Source organism: Drosophila serrata, unplaced genomic scaffold (genome assembly GCF_035046125.1).
Source record: "Drosophila serrata isolate PLE 108 unplaced genomic scaffold, ASM3504612v1 contig_376, whole genome shotgun sequence".
Taxonomy (NCBI): domain Eukaryota; kingdom Metazoa; phylum Arthropoda; class Insecta; order Diptera; family Drosophilidae; genus Drosophila; species Drosophila serrata.
Window position 1 is genome coordinate 2,000,757 of NW_028257274.1, and position 17,330 is coordinate 2,018,086.

At 40.5% G+C, this 17,330-nt stretch overlaps 4 protein-coding genes across 7 annotated transcripts in view; 1 reads left to right on the plus strand and 3 right to left on the minus strand.

Moving 5' to 3' along the window:
* Window positions 1-11,231, minus strand: part of T48 (FU domain-containing protein T48) — a 37,977-nt gene extending 26,746 nt beyond the window's left edge. The window contains exons 1-3 of one of the 3 annotated variants that reach the window (XM_020962061.2): window positions 11,205-11,231; window positions 10,942-11,055; window positions 6,835-7,461 (exon numbers count right to left, since the gene is read on the minus strand). In XM_020962061.2, the coding sequence (XP_020817720.2) occupies window positions 6,835-7,099 (265 nt within the window). In that variant the 5' untranslated portion in view covers window positions 7,100-7,461; window positions 10,942-11,055; window positions 11,205-11,231. Of the gene's footprint in view, window positions 1-6,834; window positions 7,462-9,413; window positions 9,833-10,941; window positions 11,056-11,204 lie in introns of those variants that run through there. The other 2 variants (XM_020962060.2, XM_086839694.1) reach the window with 2 other exon arrangements.
* Window positions 10,128-15,387, plus strand: ro (transcription factor rough). The gene is made up of 3 exons (XM_020962063.2): window positions 10,128-11,057; window positions 14,307-14,541; window positions 15,051-15,387. The coding sequence occupies exons 1-3, from the start codon at window positions 10,532-10,534 to the stop codon at window positions 15,295-15,297; spliced, it is 1,008 nt and encodes a 335-aa protein (XP_020817722.2). The 5' UTR covers window positions 10,128-10,531; the 3' UTR covers window positions 15,298-15,387.
* LOC110191268 (uncharacterized) lies at window positions 11,191-15,607 on the minus strand. 2 transcript variants are annotated; one of them, XM_020962064.2, is made up of 3 exons: window positions 15,423-15,607; window positions 11,969-12,342; window positions 11,191-11,582 (listed from the first exon to the last, which is right to left on the minus strand). In XM_020962064.2, the coding sequence occupies exons 2-3, from the start codon at window positions 12,212-12,214 to the stop codon at window positions 11,328-11,330; spliced, it is 501 nt and encodes a 166-aa protein (XP_020817723.2). In that variant the 5' UTR covers window positions 12,215-12,342; window positions 15,423-15,607; the 3' UTR covers window positions 11,191-11,327. The 2 variants fall into 2 exon arrangements, with proteins under 2 accessions (XP_020817723.2, XP_086695821.1); XM_086839695.1 differs by having other exon boundaries at window positions 15,402-15,600.
* Window positions 15,608-15,970: 363 nt separating this feature from the next.
* On the minus strand, window positions 15,971-17,175 carry LOC110191361 (putative gustatory receptor 85a). Its single transcript, XM_020962209.2, has 2 exons — window positions 16,176-17,175; window positions 15,971-16,126 (listed from the first exon to the last, which is right to left on the minus strand). Exons 1-2 carry the CDS (start codon window positions 17,148-17,150, stop codon window positions 15,971-15,973), a joined length of 1,131 nt encoding a protein of 376 aa, XP_020817868.2. The 5' UTR covers window positions 17,151-17,175.
* Window positions 17,176-17,330: the final 155 nt, after the last annotated feature.

The following is a 17,330-nucleotide window of genomic DNA, read 5'->3' on the forward strand; positions in this document are numbered from 1 at the left end:
TTAAAAGGAAAAGGTTCTTATTACAAAGCATGTTAGTTAGTCACAAGATTTATAATACCTCTTGCGAATGAATTTAAATAAAGAGTCTTATTTTCTTTTGTGACTCATACTATTTGGAAAATTTGAGTTTAAAATTGAAGGCATACTTTTCTATTTTTGGTAAAGGCCTTCAGTTCTGCATATCGAACAAATATCACGACCTCAATCATGCGCCTCTTCGTATTACTTAATTGCTTATATGTTTTTGGGCCTCCAAATAAAAGCGGATTACTTGTAAATTTTGAAAGAGAAAGATTCCTTAAAATGAATATCTTATAAAAACAAAAGTTAAATGGTAAATAAATATGTTTCTTTATGTGTAAACTCATTGCTGCTTTTGTTGTCACGCCTGTTGGCTAGATTTGCGTAACTGGCTGAGTTAGTAACTGACTGACTGACTGACTGACGAACTGGCTGGCTAACTGACTGACTGATGGATGGATGGATGGATGTGCCCCCAGCTCATTCGTATTTAATTTTATGCACTTGGCTGTCTGCAATAATTGACTGTTTATTGGCAACAGCCAGTCGAAGTCGGCTTTTGGCTTTTTGATCATTTATCGGATCAGTCCGCAGCAACAGCGCCTGCCCATTCTGTCATATGGCACTTCGATCTGCAGTTCGGCGATGCAATATATACACCTGAGGGTGTTGCTGCCATGACAAATTGCTCAGTGCGGAAGCAATTTCTGTTAAACATTTTTACCTGCGAAATTGGTAATTTTTGCTGCCTTGTATTTTTATAGACAATAATTGTGGCTTTGACTTTGATTTCCGTGTGGGTGCCCAGGCAAAAGCTAAAAGAGATGGCTGGCGCCTCAGGTGTGGAGGTCACCACGATGTTAAACGATTGGGAAAATGCAGAAAATAAATGCAGAAATTGTTTAAAGGAAAGCTTTTAATATAAACTACATACATATAGCGTACCTATATTTTAGAAAGATATTATAAGCTTCAACAGTTCACCTAATTGATGACAAATTCCTGAGATATTCTTTTCCCTCTGTTGACATAGTACCTCTTTTTAAGAACCGGTCATAAAGCAATGTCAATGTTTGTGCATTTAACCATATCTTGGAGGTTGTACCATTAATTTATGGTCTTCTTCAACATGTGCATACAAAGGCCAAGAAAAGAAAGCCAAATTTCTAGGTCATTGTATAAGAAGCCAAAAAAAAAAAAAAAGAAAAAAGGAAAAGGCCAAAAACAAACAAACAAGCCAGAAGCAGAGAGACAGACGTACACACACGGCGAGTGTGTGTTCCCTGGAACAAAAGTTATTTATGCAACTTGCTCTTTGCGGTTGCACGTCTGAAGTTCAAATGTCAGGCGACAGAAAGGAGAAGGGTAGCCCGGCGGGGACGGGTACACAGGGCCAGAACATAAGTCAAAACTTGAAATAAAACATCTGGGCAACTGCTGGGAGTCCCAGAGATTTCTATTTCAATTAGAGGAACAAACTGATGCTGCTGCTCCATGTGGGACGTCAGAACCCATAATGAACACACAATAATGTTGTTAATTTTCAGTTTAGTCTGCTGCACATGCTCTGCATCTGCATCTGCATCTGCCTCAGCATCAGCATCAGCATCTGCCCGCATCTGCAGCTGCATTCTCGTCAAGTTTCCAAAATGAACTTCAACTGCTATGCCGAGATTCAAATTTAATGACTTCGCTTTTCAATTTACGAGATGTTTATGGCAAACAGCCAGAGCCCAGCTATCAGCGAGCCAAATAAACCAACAGAGAGACACAATCAAATTACACTTTTAAGCTCAACCTAAGGAACACTCAAAGAAAAACATGGAAGTGTATGAGCCTTTTAAGTTACTATAACTTGAGGTTTAATTTCTATTAAAACTTACAATTAAAGTCATAAAACGGCACCAAGATGTTAATATTTAAGGTATATTTCGGGAACCTAATTTGATACTTGTTTGTCTATAAAGAGCTGTAAAAGTATGTTTGGACTTATTAAGGGCCTTCATTTGCATCTTAAATGTTATATAGATATTATATTTATTTGATCTAAATCAGAGGGTACATTTTAAAAATAGATTTAATGGTTTAATTAAATTTTATAGTTCCTTAAAAGATCACATTTTTGTGGCAGTGCCCTAAAGAAATCTTATTAACATTGAGACCGGCACGATCGTAAGAAATCGGCGCCGGATCGAAACGCCTACATTCACCAGTATAGAGTATATCGCCTCCGCTATGAGTTGCCGGAATTCTGTGCAGAAAGAGACAGGCATATCATCAAATGAGAGAGACAGGGCTAGGTCACAATTGATTTCGAAGATTTTAGTTTTTTGTTGCGTTTATGGCATATTTTTATGGCACTTTTGGGTTTCTATTGAATTTCTGTTGTTTTCCACTTGGGATAACATTCACTTTTTGTTTGGCACTTTCTTTCTAATCGAAAGTTTTGTATTTAGCTGCGTGGCATCTGTGTGTGGGTGAAGTAACAGAAGGGGCCTCTATTTGGGAGGGGAAAAATGCGTTGGCCGCTGCCAAAAACAAAAAAGAAATAACACACACACACCGCTAGTTTCGGTTACTTTTCAAATTAAAATCCAGAGAGAGAGAGGTAGAGAAAAGCGCGGAAAAGAAAAACATTGCCAGACACCTGTTTATGGTCTTGTCTTTTGTTTAAAAATTGCATCCGAGGGTAGAGTGGAGTGAAGAGGGCGGTGTTGGTGGTGGTGGTTCAAATTCAACGTAGGTGGCTCGGCTCGTGGCCCCAAAATTGTTGCACTTTGCTTGTCTTGTCTCGTGGCCAAAACAACAAACAATGCGCCCTGATAAAAATCTACCAAATTTGCCTATTCCGCCAGGCCCGGGAGATGTAGAAAGTTTGGACCACAGCAGCACACTGCACCGAATAGTTCATAAAAACCCAAAAACAAATTCGATAAACAAATCGGTGAGAATTTACAGTGAGTACTCCAAAGAATGACCACCGATATGGTATAAAAACAGACTGAAAAACAAACTTGTCTATATAAATCTATATAAACTTCATTTTTGTACCTCATCTAAAGGTATTATAATTTTAGTCAAAAGCTTAAAATAATGTGAAGGAGTCATTTCCGACCCTATAAATCATATATATTCTTGATCAAAATCAACAGCTGAATCGACCTAAGCATGTCCGGTCAAAAAATACATTTTTGAAATTTTTTCGAAATTTAAAAATTTTATAAGGGGTTACATCGTTAAAAATGTCAAAAATTGACAAAAATTTCAATTTTCTAAAGTTTTGAATTGAGTATGCAGATTTGTTAACCTAGCAAAAACTAGCAAAGGAAAGGTTTCCGAATTTGAATTAATGCTTTTTTAGCTTAGTTATGAGATTTTTAATCTTTGGATTTTCATAAAACTTGTCATAGTTTTGACAAATACCGAATCAAAGACCGTCAATTTTAAACTTAAACATACTTGTTATCCTATGCGATTATATACTTAAAACCCAAACTGCAATGGTAAATAAACAGCGGCATCGAGAAGTTAGTTTTCTTTGTATTTAAATATTAAAAAATATTATAAAATCATAAAAACTCTTCGTTTTTAATTAGTTTACAGTATCGGGCGTGTACTTCACCGCCTTGCACAATATTCCCCTAACTGTTTCGTTCTCCTTTTGAATGTAAAATTAAAAACAAATAAAATAGCAACAACAAACGACTGGTAAAATAAACAATGGGAAAATGGGAAAATCGGAAAACACACAGAACCTGCAGGTGGAGGGAGGGGTCAACGCACAGGTTATCGGTGTTCGGGCCATAAAATTGGAAAGAAACCGTTTCATTTTTCCTCTCCTGACTTTTTCGCAAAAGGCGTAAACACAATGCCCCCGAGGACCGGTCAGCGGGGCGGAGAGGCCATTCCAAAGTGAGGCTAGACACTTGTGCGCACTAAACGATTGGGTTTTAAGGTGCTAAAAACTACCTGTACGATGCAGAGATACAAACGGTCGAGTCCACGTCCACATCCGCATCGGAGTCCCGAGAGTCCCGAGTTCCAGGGCATGAAATCGCTGTGCCGAGATGGAAAAATGCCATGAAATGGGCTTTCGTCAAATTAGCGTGGCAGCGTTAACGATGGATGGACGATGGGCCCGAGAGGCTGCTGCAGGCAAATGTATCTAACAGATGCATCTGTGCAACGGCCGCTCGCTCTGTGGGATATTTCGCACTTTGGTTGGTTCTTCTTTTCCTACCCAGAGCCGTTCTGGCAGTTCGTTCGCCTTCCTTGTACCTGCTGATGCTGCTGTTGGTGCTGATGCTGCTGCCTTGATTTATATATTTTTACTGCAAAACTGCATTCAGTTTTTATCTGTATCTGCATTTGCATGACACAAGCCCTGCTCTCTGTTATCTAACTCGAAGAATGCCCGGGCTCTGACTTTGGCACTTGATCTAGACACACATACCTCTGGCCGAGGAACTACGTCTGCGTCTGCGTTTGCTTCTCGGGCCGAAGAGGCCTCATAAATTCCCTCGTCGTTTAGTTTTTACGATTGTCGGCTGGCTTTGTTTGCGCCGTGGATACACAGATACAGCCAAAGAGAAACACGAACTCACAGATACACGACGCGCGGCTTGTATCTTTCGACGTTGGCCTATCTAAATACATGCTGAAGAGTTGAAGTGCCAGGGACCCCAGAAAGAAACGGCAGCGACAACAGCCTCCTGCTAAGATCTCTGCGCCTGCGTACTGTACTCGGGGCCAAAGAGACCCCAGACCAAGTTATACCAAAAACTGATTCTGCTACCAAAAACTGGTCCCTGGTTCCTGCCAAAGTTTGCGTGCTTTGCTGAAATTTTAAGCGCTGCTATGTGGACCCCAAAAAACAAAATAAGAAAAGACTCTTGGAAATGGAGAGAACATTCAGGTAGCCCTCTGAGCCGCCAAGGGGCAAACGTTTAATATTTTTCGGCCAATGTCCAGGAAGAGCGAGAGCAGGATTAAATTTATTCAAAAAGGCGTGCAACTATTTTAACGGTCTTTGGTTTCTTCCATTTAGATTTCATGTTTGTGGAGAATGAATTCAGGAAATGCCTGAAAATCACCCATTAAAGCAGGACTCAAGGAATGTTCTCATTTCTAATTTGTTCTTCGCCAACTTGTCACGTTTTGCTGTCTCCATGAAAACCCAAAAGTGGCTCCCCGGTGCTAGGGCTGAGCACCCCTGGCTCGCAGGGAAATGGTCTGTAAAATCTTAATGGTTTTGAACACAGGAAATTCGATACATTGCTCTGATTTACAAGCTGAGGGTGGCCACCCAAAGATCTCGATCATATCTCAATCTGATCTAAATCTAGCTTAGGGTTATTGGAATATACCGCTTAATCATTCCAAAGCCCGCATAGCACATTAGCCCACGAAAGTGTCAAAGCCCGTTTGGTTGCTTTTAATTATGACACATTTAAGAAAGCCAAAAATTTACGTTCGTTGAGTTTACTCAAGCCTTGAAATTGCTGTCGAGTCATAAGTTGGACGCCACAAAAACTCAAATTCAACTCAACTCCAAAGGAAAAGGCCGACGCGACGACGGGAGACAGAGGATAGAGAAAGGGTAGACGAAAGTACTTTCATTTTCACGCTCATAAAATGGGACTCGCATAAAACTCAAAAATGTTGTCATAAAAACACCAAATCAGAAACGTACCGAGAGGGCCAAGTTAAGCGGCTTAAATGACATTTAAATCAACCATAAAGCAGGGGGGCTTGGAGGAGGTTAATGTGAGACAGAATTCGGACGTCCAAAAAGGCAACCACTGACTATGGAAAGGTAAACACACCGAGCTCCCACCGACACTCGAGACTGAAGATCCCTTTCACTGGACTCAAGTTGAGGCAGGAAGTTCGCACTTTGGCAAAAGATCGAAGAAGAACCCCGAAATGTGGGGGGAATGGAAATTAAGACTATAGAGAGAAACCCCCGGGGAGAGCCATTCCAGCACACGTCTGTCTCTCTCCCCGTGATTACACTTTAATCTCGTTATAATGAGGCAGGAAAATTGCTTGGCGGATGTGCCGAGCGTGCCCGAAACGGGAATGGGATTGCAATAGGGATGGAGTACGTCTGGGATTGGATTTTTAGCTGAGCTGCGATGAGCTGCGGTTGACATCCTGGATGCCAATGCCAGCTGGGCAGCTGAGCTCTCTTGTCCATGGAGTGTTGCACCGGCGATTGAATTACCAAGGAGGAGCTCTCCTTTAAAAGCAGACAAGAAGACACAATGAACGAGGGAGATAATATATGCCCCGAAAAAAAAAACCCTGAGATTCAACCGGCAGACAAATACACTTGTTTCCCCACATTTGTTGCCCTGTTTTTCTTTCTGAAATATGATGCCGCCAAGGCGCAGGTCATAAATAAACCAAAGACACGAATGAGGCACCGATTGCCGGAAAGGATGGGAGCCCAGGGGGTACTAAAGGGCAGGAAAGTGTTGTAAGATAAGGTTAGATAAGCGCCGGCGTATGAATACCTGGCGACTAAGGGTATACTTCGTACTTCTTTCAAGGGATTCCAAGTTTTTGGGTTTCGGTTGTCTTTTTTCGGGTTTGTTGAAGAATGCAGTTGATATGAGTAGAATGAATGAATGTTGAATGTTTTAGTTGGGATACATAATTCTGGGAAGAAATGTCTCTTCCGTGAGCCAGTAGAGGGATGAGGAAGCCCAGTTTTTGGGGCATTTACCTTAATATGAGATACATTTTAAATTGAACTTAAAAACTTGATCAAGTTAGTTCCCTTTTACGAGAAACAGATCTTCAGCTTACCTGAATTTAGATCCATGCCCGGTAGAACCACCGACGACTCCGACTTGAAACCACCTCCACTTAGTCCACTGCTGCTCGTGGGCTTCTCTGCTCCCACATCCAAGGTGGTGGATCCATCCACATCGACGAGTGTGTTGCCCTTGAAGAGTCCCGCGCTGCGGTACTCCTTCGCAAAGGGTGTGGCAGCCCGTGTGCCTATTGCCCCACAGAAGAGCACCAGGATGAGCCAGGACATGACCGACAGTTCTGCTCCTCCACGGCACATTGTTTACTTTCACTCACTCACTCGCACATAGACGAAAACCAGTCGATAATTGATAGATATTTTAATTTTAGACGGCACAGCGCGTGACACTTTCAATTAACACCGCTCAGCGGCCTGACGCCGAGTGCGAAAAAAATGTGTAACTTTTGATCATTAAATTAGTTAGAGTCGACCGACTTGACTTTGATGGGGCACCGTAAATTCAATTTGCGGTCGGCTTTTGCTCTCTTTTCGCGCTCGTTACTTATTTACTTATTTATTTCCAGGCAGTTAGGGAAATTATGTGTGTCAGCAATTAGTGGAGACGACGACCGATGACGCCGTCCAAGTAAGCCGCTGAAGTGTGTCAGACGATTTTGGCACTGCAAAGATAAGGGGGCATAAAGAGTGGGATTAGTGCGGTGCGAAGCAGGAGTTCACATGTGCATGCAAATCACTTTCTTAAGCGTTCAAGGGGGCCAGTGTGACAAAGGCAATAAAACTGATTGGTAATTGCCAGATACCAATAGCTACCCCAGGGCCTGAATCATTTAGGTTTCAAGTTCTCAATAGTAAATACTTTTCCTTGTTAATTTAAAGGTCTTACTATTTATACTAAAGATAAATATAGTTCTATTGGGTTAAAAAGCAAGAAATGATTTTGGGCAATCGAAGTATATAAACCCTTGCAGTTTGCATTATAATTAATTATGGGATCAAATCGAAAAGAAATTTCAACTAAGACTAAAATATTCGTATTCGTGGAAGTTTAAAAACCCATAACTAACTTAAAAAGGCATTCATTTTAATTTGGAAAGCTGTTATATGTTAGTTTTTATTAGGTTAACAAATCTGCATACTCAATTTAAAATATTAGAAAATTGAAATTTTTGCCAATTATTGAAAATTTTATCGATGTAACCCCCTATAAAATTTTTAAAAATTTCGAAAAAATTTCAAAAATTAATTTTTTTTGTTCAGACATAACTAGGTCGATTCAGCTAATAATTCTGATCAAGAATATATATGATTTATAGGGTCGGAAATGACTGCTTAACATTCTTTTAAGCTTCTGACTAAAAGTATAATACCGGGCAAGGGAGTTAAAGTGCAGAATTTGTTTAAAAACGTTTTAGACAATCAATTTTTTATTTATAGACATTATCCGAAATTTTTACTAGAATTAGTCAAGAAACCTATTGTTTAAAGTTGCCATGTATAAATAACTATCACTGCACGTACAATTTAAATGGCTTTTAACTCTTTTTATAGTAACTACAAATGTATGTGAAACACATGTGCATTCGTCACTACTCCACCCAATCATCATTATTCCACACTCGCATTTATAACGGAAACTGGTCAGCATACACACATTGCCAACAGCTGTTATTTGTTGTTGTTAAGTGATCTTGGCTATCGGTAAATACGCAAGCGCAGCGACATTTCTATCAATCAAAAAAATCCGCGTTCATTTCCATAGCAATTTCCCGTAATATGCTGCGCATGCCCAGGATAATGTAAAACGAGCCCACGCAAATTCCCGCGGTGGGAATTAGGGGAATCAAAAGAAATCCCACAATAAAGCCCTGGAATGCCTCGCCCACGCCTCTGAATGTGTGTGCGGAAACAGAGAAAGGGAGGGAGGGAGGTTTGGCAGTTCCTGTGTGCAAGGGAGATGGATGCACCCTTAGCGCCGCTCATAAATGTCAATGGAAAGGCTGCCGTTATTCCTTGTTTTTATTTTTTTTTTTCCCCGCTTATTGTTTTTGTTGGAAGGACAGTGAGAAGACATGTGGACACTCTGTCTCTCTCTTCCATTGGGGGTAATGCCGCTGCATCTTGCACTCAAAGAAATGTTTCTTTACTAAAACCCTATTTTTAATATAATTATAAAATAATATTTATAACTTCAACATCTAAAACGATTATATTTTTTTTCACTGTGCACTCAGAAGATATTTTTAAATTGGGCTTGAGAAAAATAAAAACAGCGACAAAGACCAGCCAAAAAAATTTGCATATGTCAGTGTAACAAAAACAAATTGATGGATGGAAGAAACTCAAAATCACACAGTCGCGGGCCTTAAGCTGCCGCTTAAGCTTTAAACGAAACGAGTTTTAACAAAATATTTTTGCATTGCACAAACAGCAAAGCCATCATAAAAACAAACACGCACACACACACGCTCACATACAATTAATATCCAAAGCCGGACAGAAAATAACTAACAAAAGCAAGTGCAGTGCAATTTTGTTTGGCTGTTTTTGTTTGTTTATTCTTTGGAGCAGCACAAACGAAATTGAAATTGCATTTGCAAGGGATGCTGCGTACCTTTTTTATTTATAAATTTTTTGTTTTGGCCACTTGTTGAACTCTTGTTTATTGTTATTATTCTTTATTGGCACTCTGGCGGCGGCAGCTGCGCGAGCTAACGGTACATGCGAAACGAGTGCACAGCAGACGACAGACCAAAAACATAGCCGGTGAACTTCACTTGGCGATTCTTAAATACACGATGTTTACACTTCTTTTATACCGGATTTTCAAGATAATATGATCCATATTCATCCATATTACATTTTAAACACAGTTTCGATTCGAATCGTCGCGCGCGATCAAAGAAATAACGAAATTTCACGGAGCGAAACACTCCCCGCCGTTGTTATTGTTAGAAAATTTTTTTCCGAATGATATGTTTCTGGCAAACATCGGAGCACGATCGCTACTATCGATATTTGGCACTATCGATTAACATTTAACATTTTACACCTTACACGTGTAAGAACCAATTTTACATGTTTACAAATATATGGAGTAGAATTCTCGCCTATGGAATAGAAATCGCATGTAGGAAGTAAAATTCAATAACAGATCTGCTCTCATTCAGAAAGACCAGCGTAAAATAACAAAATTCTTTCGAGAGCGATTAGCTAATTTCAAGCTAGATTTAGGATATTATAAATGAGCTAAGTGCTCAAAAATTGTATTTTTATACCAATAATTGTATTCCTCGGCTACTATTTACTACATAAAAAAATAATATTTATACTTTCTTTGTTCAAAAGTCTGGCAACAACGCGTAAAAACGACGTGTACTGCTTGCATATTTTACACAACTTTTCCGTTGACAGTCAGCTACATACAAGCAGTTTACTGCTTTCGAAAGGGGCGGAGCTAATGTCACCCTTAAGGACTTTCCATCCGGAAGTGAAAATAAGGGTTTATTTCGCAGCGTTGTGGCCAATCAGGTGAGCTTCCCACCAGCCTGCAGGTGTCACAGAGGAAGGGGCATTTTTTTGTATTATTATTAAGCAGCTTTTTAGGCGCCCCCGTCAGGATAAGCGTCGCTTGACCAGCGGAAGTGGATATATCACTACTCTTGGCCTTTCAGTCGCTCGCCGATTACCAAAGTGATTAGTTTGGCCAGCTCCGCGGTAGCTCCTTTCCAAATGCAACGTCAAAAAGTGGAAGTCGGTGGCAGTGGGTCTCATGATGAGCCCATCAAGCGACGCGATAGCGTGAACCCGGAATCGAATTCTACAAATATAACTATAACTATACCGCAAAGACCCTCGTCGCCGCGACAGTTTTTCGAAAGACTTTACGGACATTTGGAGACGCGCAGCCCGGAGAGCGGAGACATTGACGTTGGCACCCATAACCATAAGCCGCCGCCATGTGAAACGCCTTATCACAGCGACGGTGGCAGTGTATCTTCGCCGGATATCTCCATCAGCGATGAACGCACCTCACTTGCCGGCTTTCCCGCCTACGACTTCTATGGTCCTGCCAAGGATTACCTCCCACCACAGCCACGTCAGCAGCATCCTCTCCATCCGCAGGTGCAACAAAAACTTACCTATGTAAGTCCGCCGCCGGTGATTAGTGCGGGAGTAACGAATCCTGCCCTGCCGCCTGGATTTCCCGCCGGATTTCCAAGTGATCCACATTTCAGCGCCGGATTTTCCGCTTTCTGTAAGTAGAATATAGATTTAGACTGTGTTTAAAAGTGTCTTAAATAAATTAAGTAAATTATTAACAGTTTTTATAAAATAAAACCTAGTTTAAATTAATCCTGGGCTAGTTTCCTTATAAAAACTAACTCGTCTTGGAATACTCAACTCTTAAATATTTATTTTGAGGTTTTGTTTTTGTTCTTAGATATTAAGTACAAGAGTAAATTTGAGCTACTGCAAATTTGGTCCTAACTAGATGGTAAGATATAGGGAGAGAAGGACATTTGTACTACTTCGAGGGCGGTGTCTTTGGCTTCCCCGCGGCTGCCTTCTCCGCAGCCGCTTTCTCCTCCCGCTGCCGCGCCATCTGACGAAGCTCCAGGCTGAGGAACATCTTCAAATTCGGGTCGGTGATCTTGCTCAGGACAAGTTCTCGGGCCGCTTCATCATTATCCCCCAGTAGCTTGGCCAGAGTCTGGGCATAGTCCAGCCAAACGCAATTGGCGCATCCAGACATGCAGCAGGTGGTGGGCTCGGGGGGAAGCTATAAAGGAGGAAGATAATATTGATTTGGGGATTATTATTTAATCTGAAGTTAGTTATTAGTTAGTTATCACACCTACAGATTAATATTTAGCAGATTTTATGCCAAGTTCAGATGATTTTTTATGCCTAAAGATTTTCTATACAACCATTCACAATTAAAAAAAAAAACTGATATTTGGAACTTTAAAACCTTCTCTGTGGCACTTCATAAATGTCGAAATGTTTAAACAAAAAATTTTAAATGTCAGAGGGTTATAAGAAATTATATAAAATAATTTTTCTACATTTGGTTAAGTCTCTGTAGCCCTCTTCTTTTGATGACAACATAATTATAAAATTATATAATTCATATTTAACCTTAGCCAAAAATGATCACAAACTCACCTCGATATCCTTGATGGACTTCTTTTCCTTTGAATTGTCTTTGGCGGTGATGGTTTCCCTGCTAGATTTGCTATTAGGGGCAACATCCTTATTCCCTGTTGCATTAGAAGTTGTGTCCTTGCCGGCGGTGGTGTCTTTGGAGCTACTCCCAGACAATTGGCGGGCAAGGGAGCCAATGGCCCAACGTCCTGCCCCCCGTCTCAGGAGCAGACAGCGCGGACAGCTGAAGCCCAGGGGAGCCAACATTTTGCACCCAATCTCCCCGAGAGAGAAAAAGTACAAAAGTCAGGATTGAAAAGGCCTAGAGGAAGTGATGAACATTTCACACGCCTGCGCAGGTGCAGCCCAGCCAGATGAACTTAGTTCCGCAGGAACTGCAAAAAAAAATCGGATACAGAAAAAAAGGGCTGATTAAGTGCAAGTGCTATTGAATATCATTGCATGGGCAAGGATTATGTAAAATCAGTCAAGAAAAAATATAAACATAACGAAGCTGGCTAGCTAGCTGCCAAGGAGCAGGGGAAACAATGCCACACAATAAGCTCGACCCTCAGTGCCAAAGAAAATTAGCCGAGGAAAAAAATGATTGCCAAGAAAAAAAATTAAAACGCATTGAACCGTAAAAGTTTTCGTTTACTTGCGGCTTTTTCATTTGCGGCCAATATGAGCTTTCCCAGGTGTGGTGGTGAGGTGAGAGGTAACAAAAAAAGAAATTGAAATATTATGGCTAATGAAAAAGCGATCATAAATAAGAGTATGCTTGGATAAATAGGGAAAGTTATAAGCAGGATGAAGGCACTCGATTAAAAAGTTAAGTTTATTTATAAAATAATAATTTGTAAATACATCTTTAACAGCATAATACAAGTATCGTAACTTAAAGGACATTCTAAAGATTTTATTATCATATTATAACATCGCTTTAGTAGCTGTTAAAAGGAAATATGATATATTAGCCTTCTTTTTCATTGCCAAAAAATAAAAGACACCTGATTATAATTCCCCATTTTCAACTGTATATTTAGCCCCTATTTTGTAACTCACAAATCTTAAAAAAATCATATGTAAGTGACAGAAAAAAGTAACATTGTAATTGAGCTTGACAGGAAACCTAAAAAACACAAACATAAAAAAGAAAAAGTAGAGGGTTAAGCGTTAAGAAACATATAGAAAAAGAAGAAAAAACTGTTCAAAGGACACTTGGCTATCAAATTTCACACGTGATTTAAAAAAATACATGTATATTTAGGAAGAAAGAGGGAAAGCGAAAGAACTTGTCACAGGAAGAAAGGACCCAGGAGGGAGAACTTAAGCTGTGAGTTAGTCAGGCAAGGGGTAATCAAGCAAAAACTAGGATTACCACGCCCACAAAACCAACCGAAAACCTATAACACCCTTCCACCAAAAAAAAAAAAACAACTTGTCAGCTTCGCCTTGTTACATCAATTAGAGACACTAAACCGCAATTTTGGGGTGGTTGTAAGTGGGTGTCAGGTGGTGTACCGTGTTGTGGCAGGAGGCAGAGGTAGTGGGGCATAATGTGCGCTCGGCTGAGCTTCATCGCCGGCGACACTCCGAATGCAAACAAACAGAGACCATGGTACGGAAAATGCCAGGATGATGATGAGAGAATTCCGACGAGGACGATGAATGGCCAGCTGTTTGCATTGTTAAAAGTTTCCCGGATCAGCATAGATTGTCGAAATGAATAGTAAAAAAATAAAAAAAATAAACCGAGGGGAACTTGCTTGAAAATGCATCTCTAATGTGCACCATAAACGCGAGCCTTGGAATCGGACAAGGACGAGAACGTGGTGTGGGTTGGATGGTCGGTCAGGGTAGCAGGACACATAGCAGAGCGATTAATTATTTGTTTAACTGGCCAAACACGCAACCAAGCACACGCGGAATCGTTTAGCCTCGAACATAACTTGATGGTTTGTTAATGTAAGATTAATTTCGCTCTAACATCTCCATTATGTTGGTAAAGAATGAAGCTAAAGAATAGCATTTGCAATGGGTGAGTTTGAGGGGTGTTCTAGTTATTGTTTCACTTTGAATAGATCAACGAGCGATATGATACAATAAATTAATATGAATAAGCATGAATTTAAGTGATTGTAAATGGTTAAGCTTCCTGGAAATTATTTTAATGCAATTACATAGTTTTATTTAAATTGAAACAGATTTAATTGTTACTATTGTTGGCATTGATCCGAGCTATTAAGCCTGTAGTTCCCTCAAGTAATAATGTGAAAAATATGACAGTGATTTGTTAATTAAAATGTATTAATTTGATTTAATCAATTTCATTTCCATTTCTTTCTTTTTTTTTTAGTGGCTCGCAGGCGTCGCAAGGAGGGAAGACAACGTCGTCAAAGGACTACTTTTAGTACAGAACAGACTTTGCGCCTCGAGGTGGAGTTCCATCGAAATGAGTACATCTCCAGGAGCCGACGCTTTGAGCTGGCTGAGACACTGCATCTGACTGAGACACAAATCAAGATTTGGTTCCAGAATCGTCGGGCCAAGGATAAGCGTATAGAAAAGGCTCAAATCGATCAGCATTACAGGTGGGTTTGAGTATTAACTTTAGAGAACAATAAATATAATACATTTTCAAATCACTTAGAGCTTCCGGATAAGATTTTTAACCTTGTTCTCTTTTCATCATTTCAATTTGAGCTTAAAGTTTTCTATTCTAAAAACTAATTTGAAACAATTGAAAATAGGTTTATTTAAGCCAAATTAGATCTTACACATCCATTTACAAACCCCTCATAAATGCCAAAAATAGTTAAACCCAAAAACCGGCCTTTATAGGCCTTAAATACTACGCCTTTGATGGATAACTCGTGAAGAGGTTTTTGTTTTTTAATTGATATTTAGATATATGTATTCCTTTTTTGAAACGGAAGTAATTCAGGGAAATGTCGCTCGTTTAATTGATGGCCCCACATAAAATTAACACGAAATTAATTTTACGACACTAACGCGCACACAAACCCAATTAGACGATCCCTTCCAGAAGGGATGTCCTTTTGCCAGGAGTTGGTTTCATTTGATGTAATCAATTTTTCAGAAACTTTGTCGTGGCCAATGGTTTTATGAGCTCTATAATGGGTCAGCCCAGCACGACCATGCCCTCGCCGGGCGTGGGCGTGGGTCTGGGATACTATCCCGCGGCAGCGACGCCGGCAGCTCTGCCCAAGGATAACACGCAGGATGACCACTACGAGCGGCAGCAGCAGCAACAACAACTGCAACTGCAACAGCAACTGCAGCAACAGCGACGCCGTGCAACGCCAACGGTTATCAACACATGCTAGCATTATCTACGAGTATTAACTAATTACTTTTAATTGAGCTTTAAACTGTTTAGGCTAAGCAACTAATGAAATAAATAGAACTATGAACACGGATTATCACTCACGGTTTTCATCTGGAGACTCACTTGATTTTAGCACTGATTTGGCATCTTTAGATTTAGCGGGACAGCACACAATTTGTTTATATAAGAAAGAAGAGAAAAGAGACAAAAATTTTGGTGCAAAAACTAAAAAACTAACAAACAATAATGTAGCCCTGGTTGGCAAAACAGCTGTTGCTGCTGTTAACGCAAGCAAGTTATCGATAGGCAAGCTATCGAAAGTTAACAGCGATAGGTGCTGTAAAGGGGCGGGCAAGTGAAATATTTTAAATTGTTACAGCCGAATTTGAAGTTTTTCGAATTCCAAACACCAAACGTTTTAGATCAAGTATCTGGTAATTAAAAACAGTATTTGTACTGTTTCACTCTTTTTTTTATTTAAACTACCAAGCAATGACACAAAATAATAATAACTAATTTTGACAGCCAAAGTGTATGATTTCCCATTCCATTTTTAATAGCAAACTGCAAGGATATATAAATTACGGCTTCGCAAAGATTATTTAGTTATTTAAGGATTATTTTTTTTTACCAAAACATATAGAGAATAGGTGCAAAGAATCAGAAAATATCTAAAACATTGAAGTGTACTCGCACTGCACCATATAGATGACATGCAGCAGGATAACTGAGCAGCCATCGAAAACTAAGCTTCGATTCATGCGATAAGTACCGAAGATGTGGACATAGGTGTGTTGCTCTGCCAGTTGCAGGGAGAACCATTCCATCTGGGAAAGGGAAAGATATAGAACCTTTACATATATCTCTAAAACTTACCCTGCGCTCCACCTGGCAATTCCCGCGACTATATAGCCCCCTAATCGTGGCCTTGGTATCCTCCAGCAGAGAGTCGGTGGTATGGGTCAGGGAGTTCATCATCAAAGAGAACAACAGTGGTTGAATGCAGGTCACAAATACCATCTGCAGGTACTCCAGCTCGGATTCAATGGCACTGTGACCCAGACAGACGCGGACTAGCATGTATCCGACCCGTATGCCGCTCCACACATTGCGCATCAAATAGCACAGAAACACGAACCTAAACACCAAGCACACCTCATCCATCATATCAATCAGGCACTGGAACATGGTCTGGAGCTGCCGTAAATGAGTCAGCCGGTCCGGCCGAGGTTCCGGATCCAAGATCAGCATTTTCAAACCCGACTCCAGTCGCCACCAGTTGCGGGCTATCTCTAGCATGAGACCAAAGGCTAAGGAGTTCATAGCAAAGATCATACACTCGGACAGGAAGCAGTTGCAGGGATTGTGGATTCCCCGGCGAAATCTATTCACATTCAAGTAGGCATGAACAGCAAGTCGAAGGACGAGCAGGGCGGTTAGGACAATCAGTAGGAGATTTAGGAAACGCTTCCTGCCTCTGGGAACCCTGTAGTTACGAGATTTGCTTACGTCCTCCATCTCCTGGAGCTTCGTGATCAAATTCCGTATACGATCCTGTCGTCGATGGGCACTTCCCATGCAGCTGATGAGCGACAGGAATACCAAGCCGAAGTAAGTGATGGCAGCCAGGCGCACCAGCGGTGATTCCTCAAAGGAATCGGCACTAAAATACCAAAAGTCCATCAAGAACTTAATGGTTAGGGTCATTACCAGGATATTGTGAAATATTCGATAGCAGAAGAGAAAGCGGGACTCGCGAATTCTTGCCGAGTAAAAGCTAAAAGTGGTTAAACCATTTAAATTGCAAAACCAAATGAATCCCAGTTGGACGACGCGCCTGGGTGAAGCCATGATCCTGTCGGGTGTCCTTATGAAAAGCAACTAAGTAGCAAAAAAACTAAAAAGCAACTAAAGCCGGGAACTAATTTTCACGACGTCAACAATAATAAATTTTAGTACCCGCGTTCCTCTGGGATTGCTTTAATTATAATCAAAGCCTTTACTTATCGATTTTTTTGCCTGATACTGAAA

Bases quoted from the DNA above. Each gene is read 5' to 3' on its own strand.
- LOC110191361 (XM_020962209.2), bottom strand. From the start codon at position 17,150: ATGGCTTCACCCAGGCGCGTCGTCCAACTGGGATTCATTTGGTTTTGC. The intron at 16,127-16,175 runs GTAAGTTTTAGA...TCCCTTTCCCAG, and splicing joins ATTGCCAGGTGGAGCGCAGG to ATGGAATGGTTCTCCCTGCA.
- LOC110191268 (XM_020962064.2), bottom strand. From the start codon at position 12,214: ATGTTGGCTCCCCTGGGCTTCAGCTGTCCGCGCTGTCTGCTCCTGAGA. The intron at 11,583-11,968 runs GTGAGTTTGTGA...CCTCCTTTATAG, and splicing joins AGTCCATCAAGGATATCGAG to CTTCCCCCCGAGCCCACCAC.
- ro (XM_020962063.2), top strand. From the start codon at position 10,532: ATGCAACGTCAAAAAGTGGAAGTCGGTGGCAGTGGGTCTCATGATGAG. The intron at 11,058-14,306 runs GTAAGTAGAATA...TTTTTTTTTTAG, and splicing joins CGCCGGATTTTCCGCTTTCT to TGGCTCGCAGGCGTCGCAAG. The intron at 14,542-15,050 runs GTGGGTTTGAGT...TCAATTTTTCAG, and splicing joins CAAATCGATCAGCATTACAG to AAACTTTGTCGTGGCCAATG.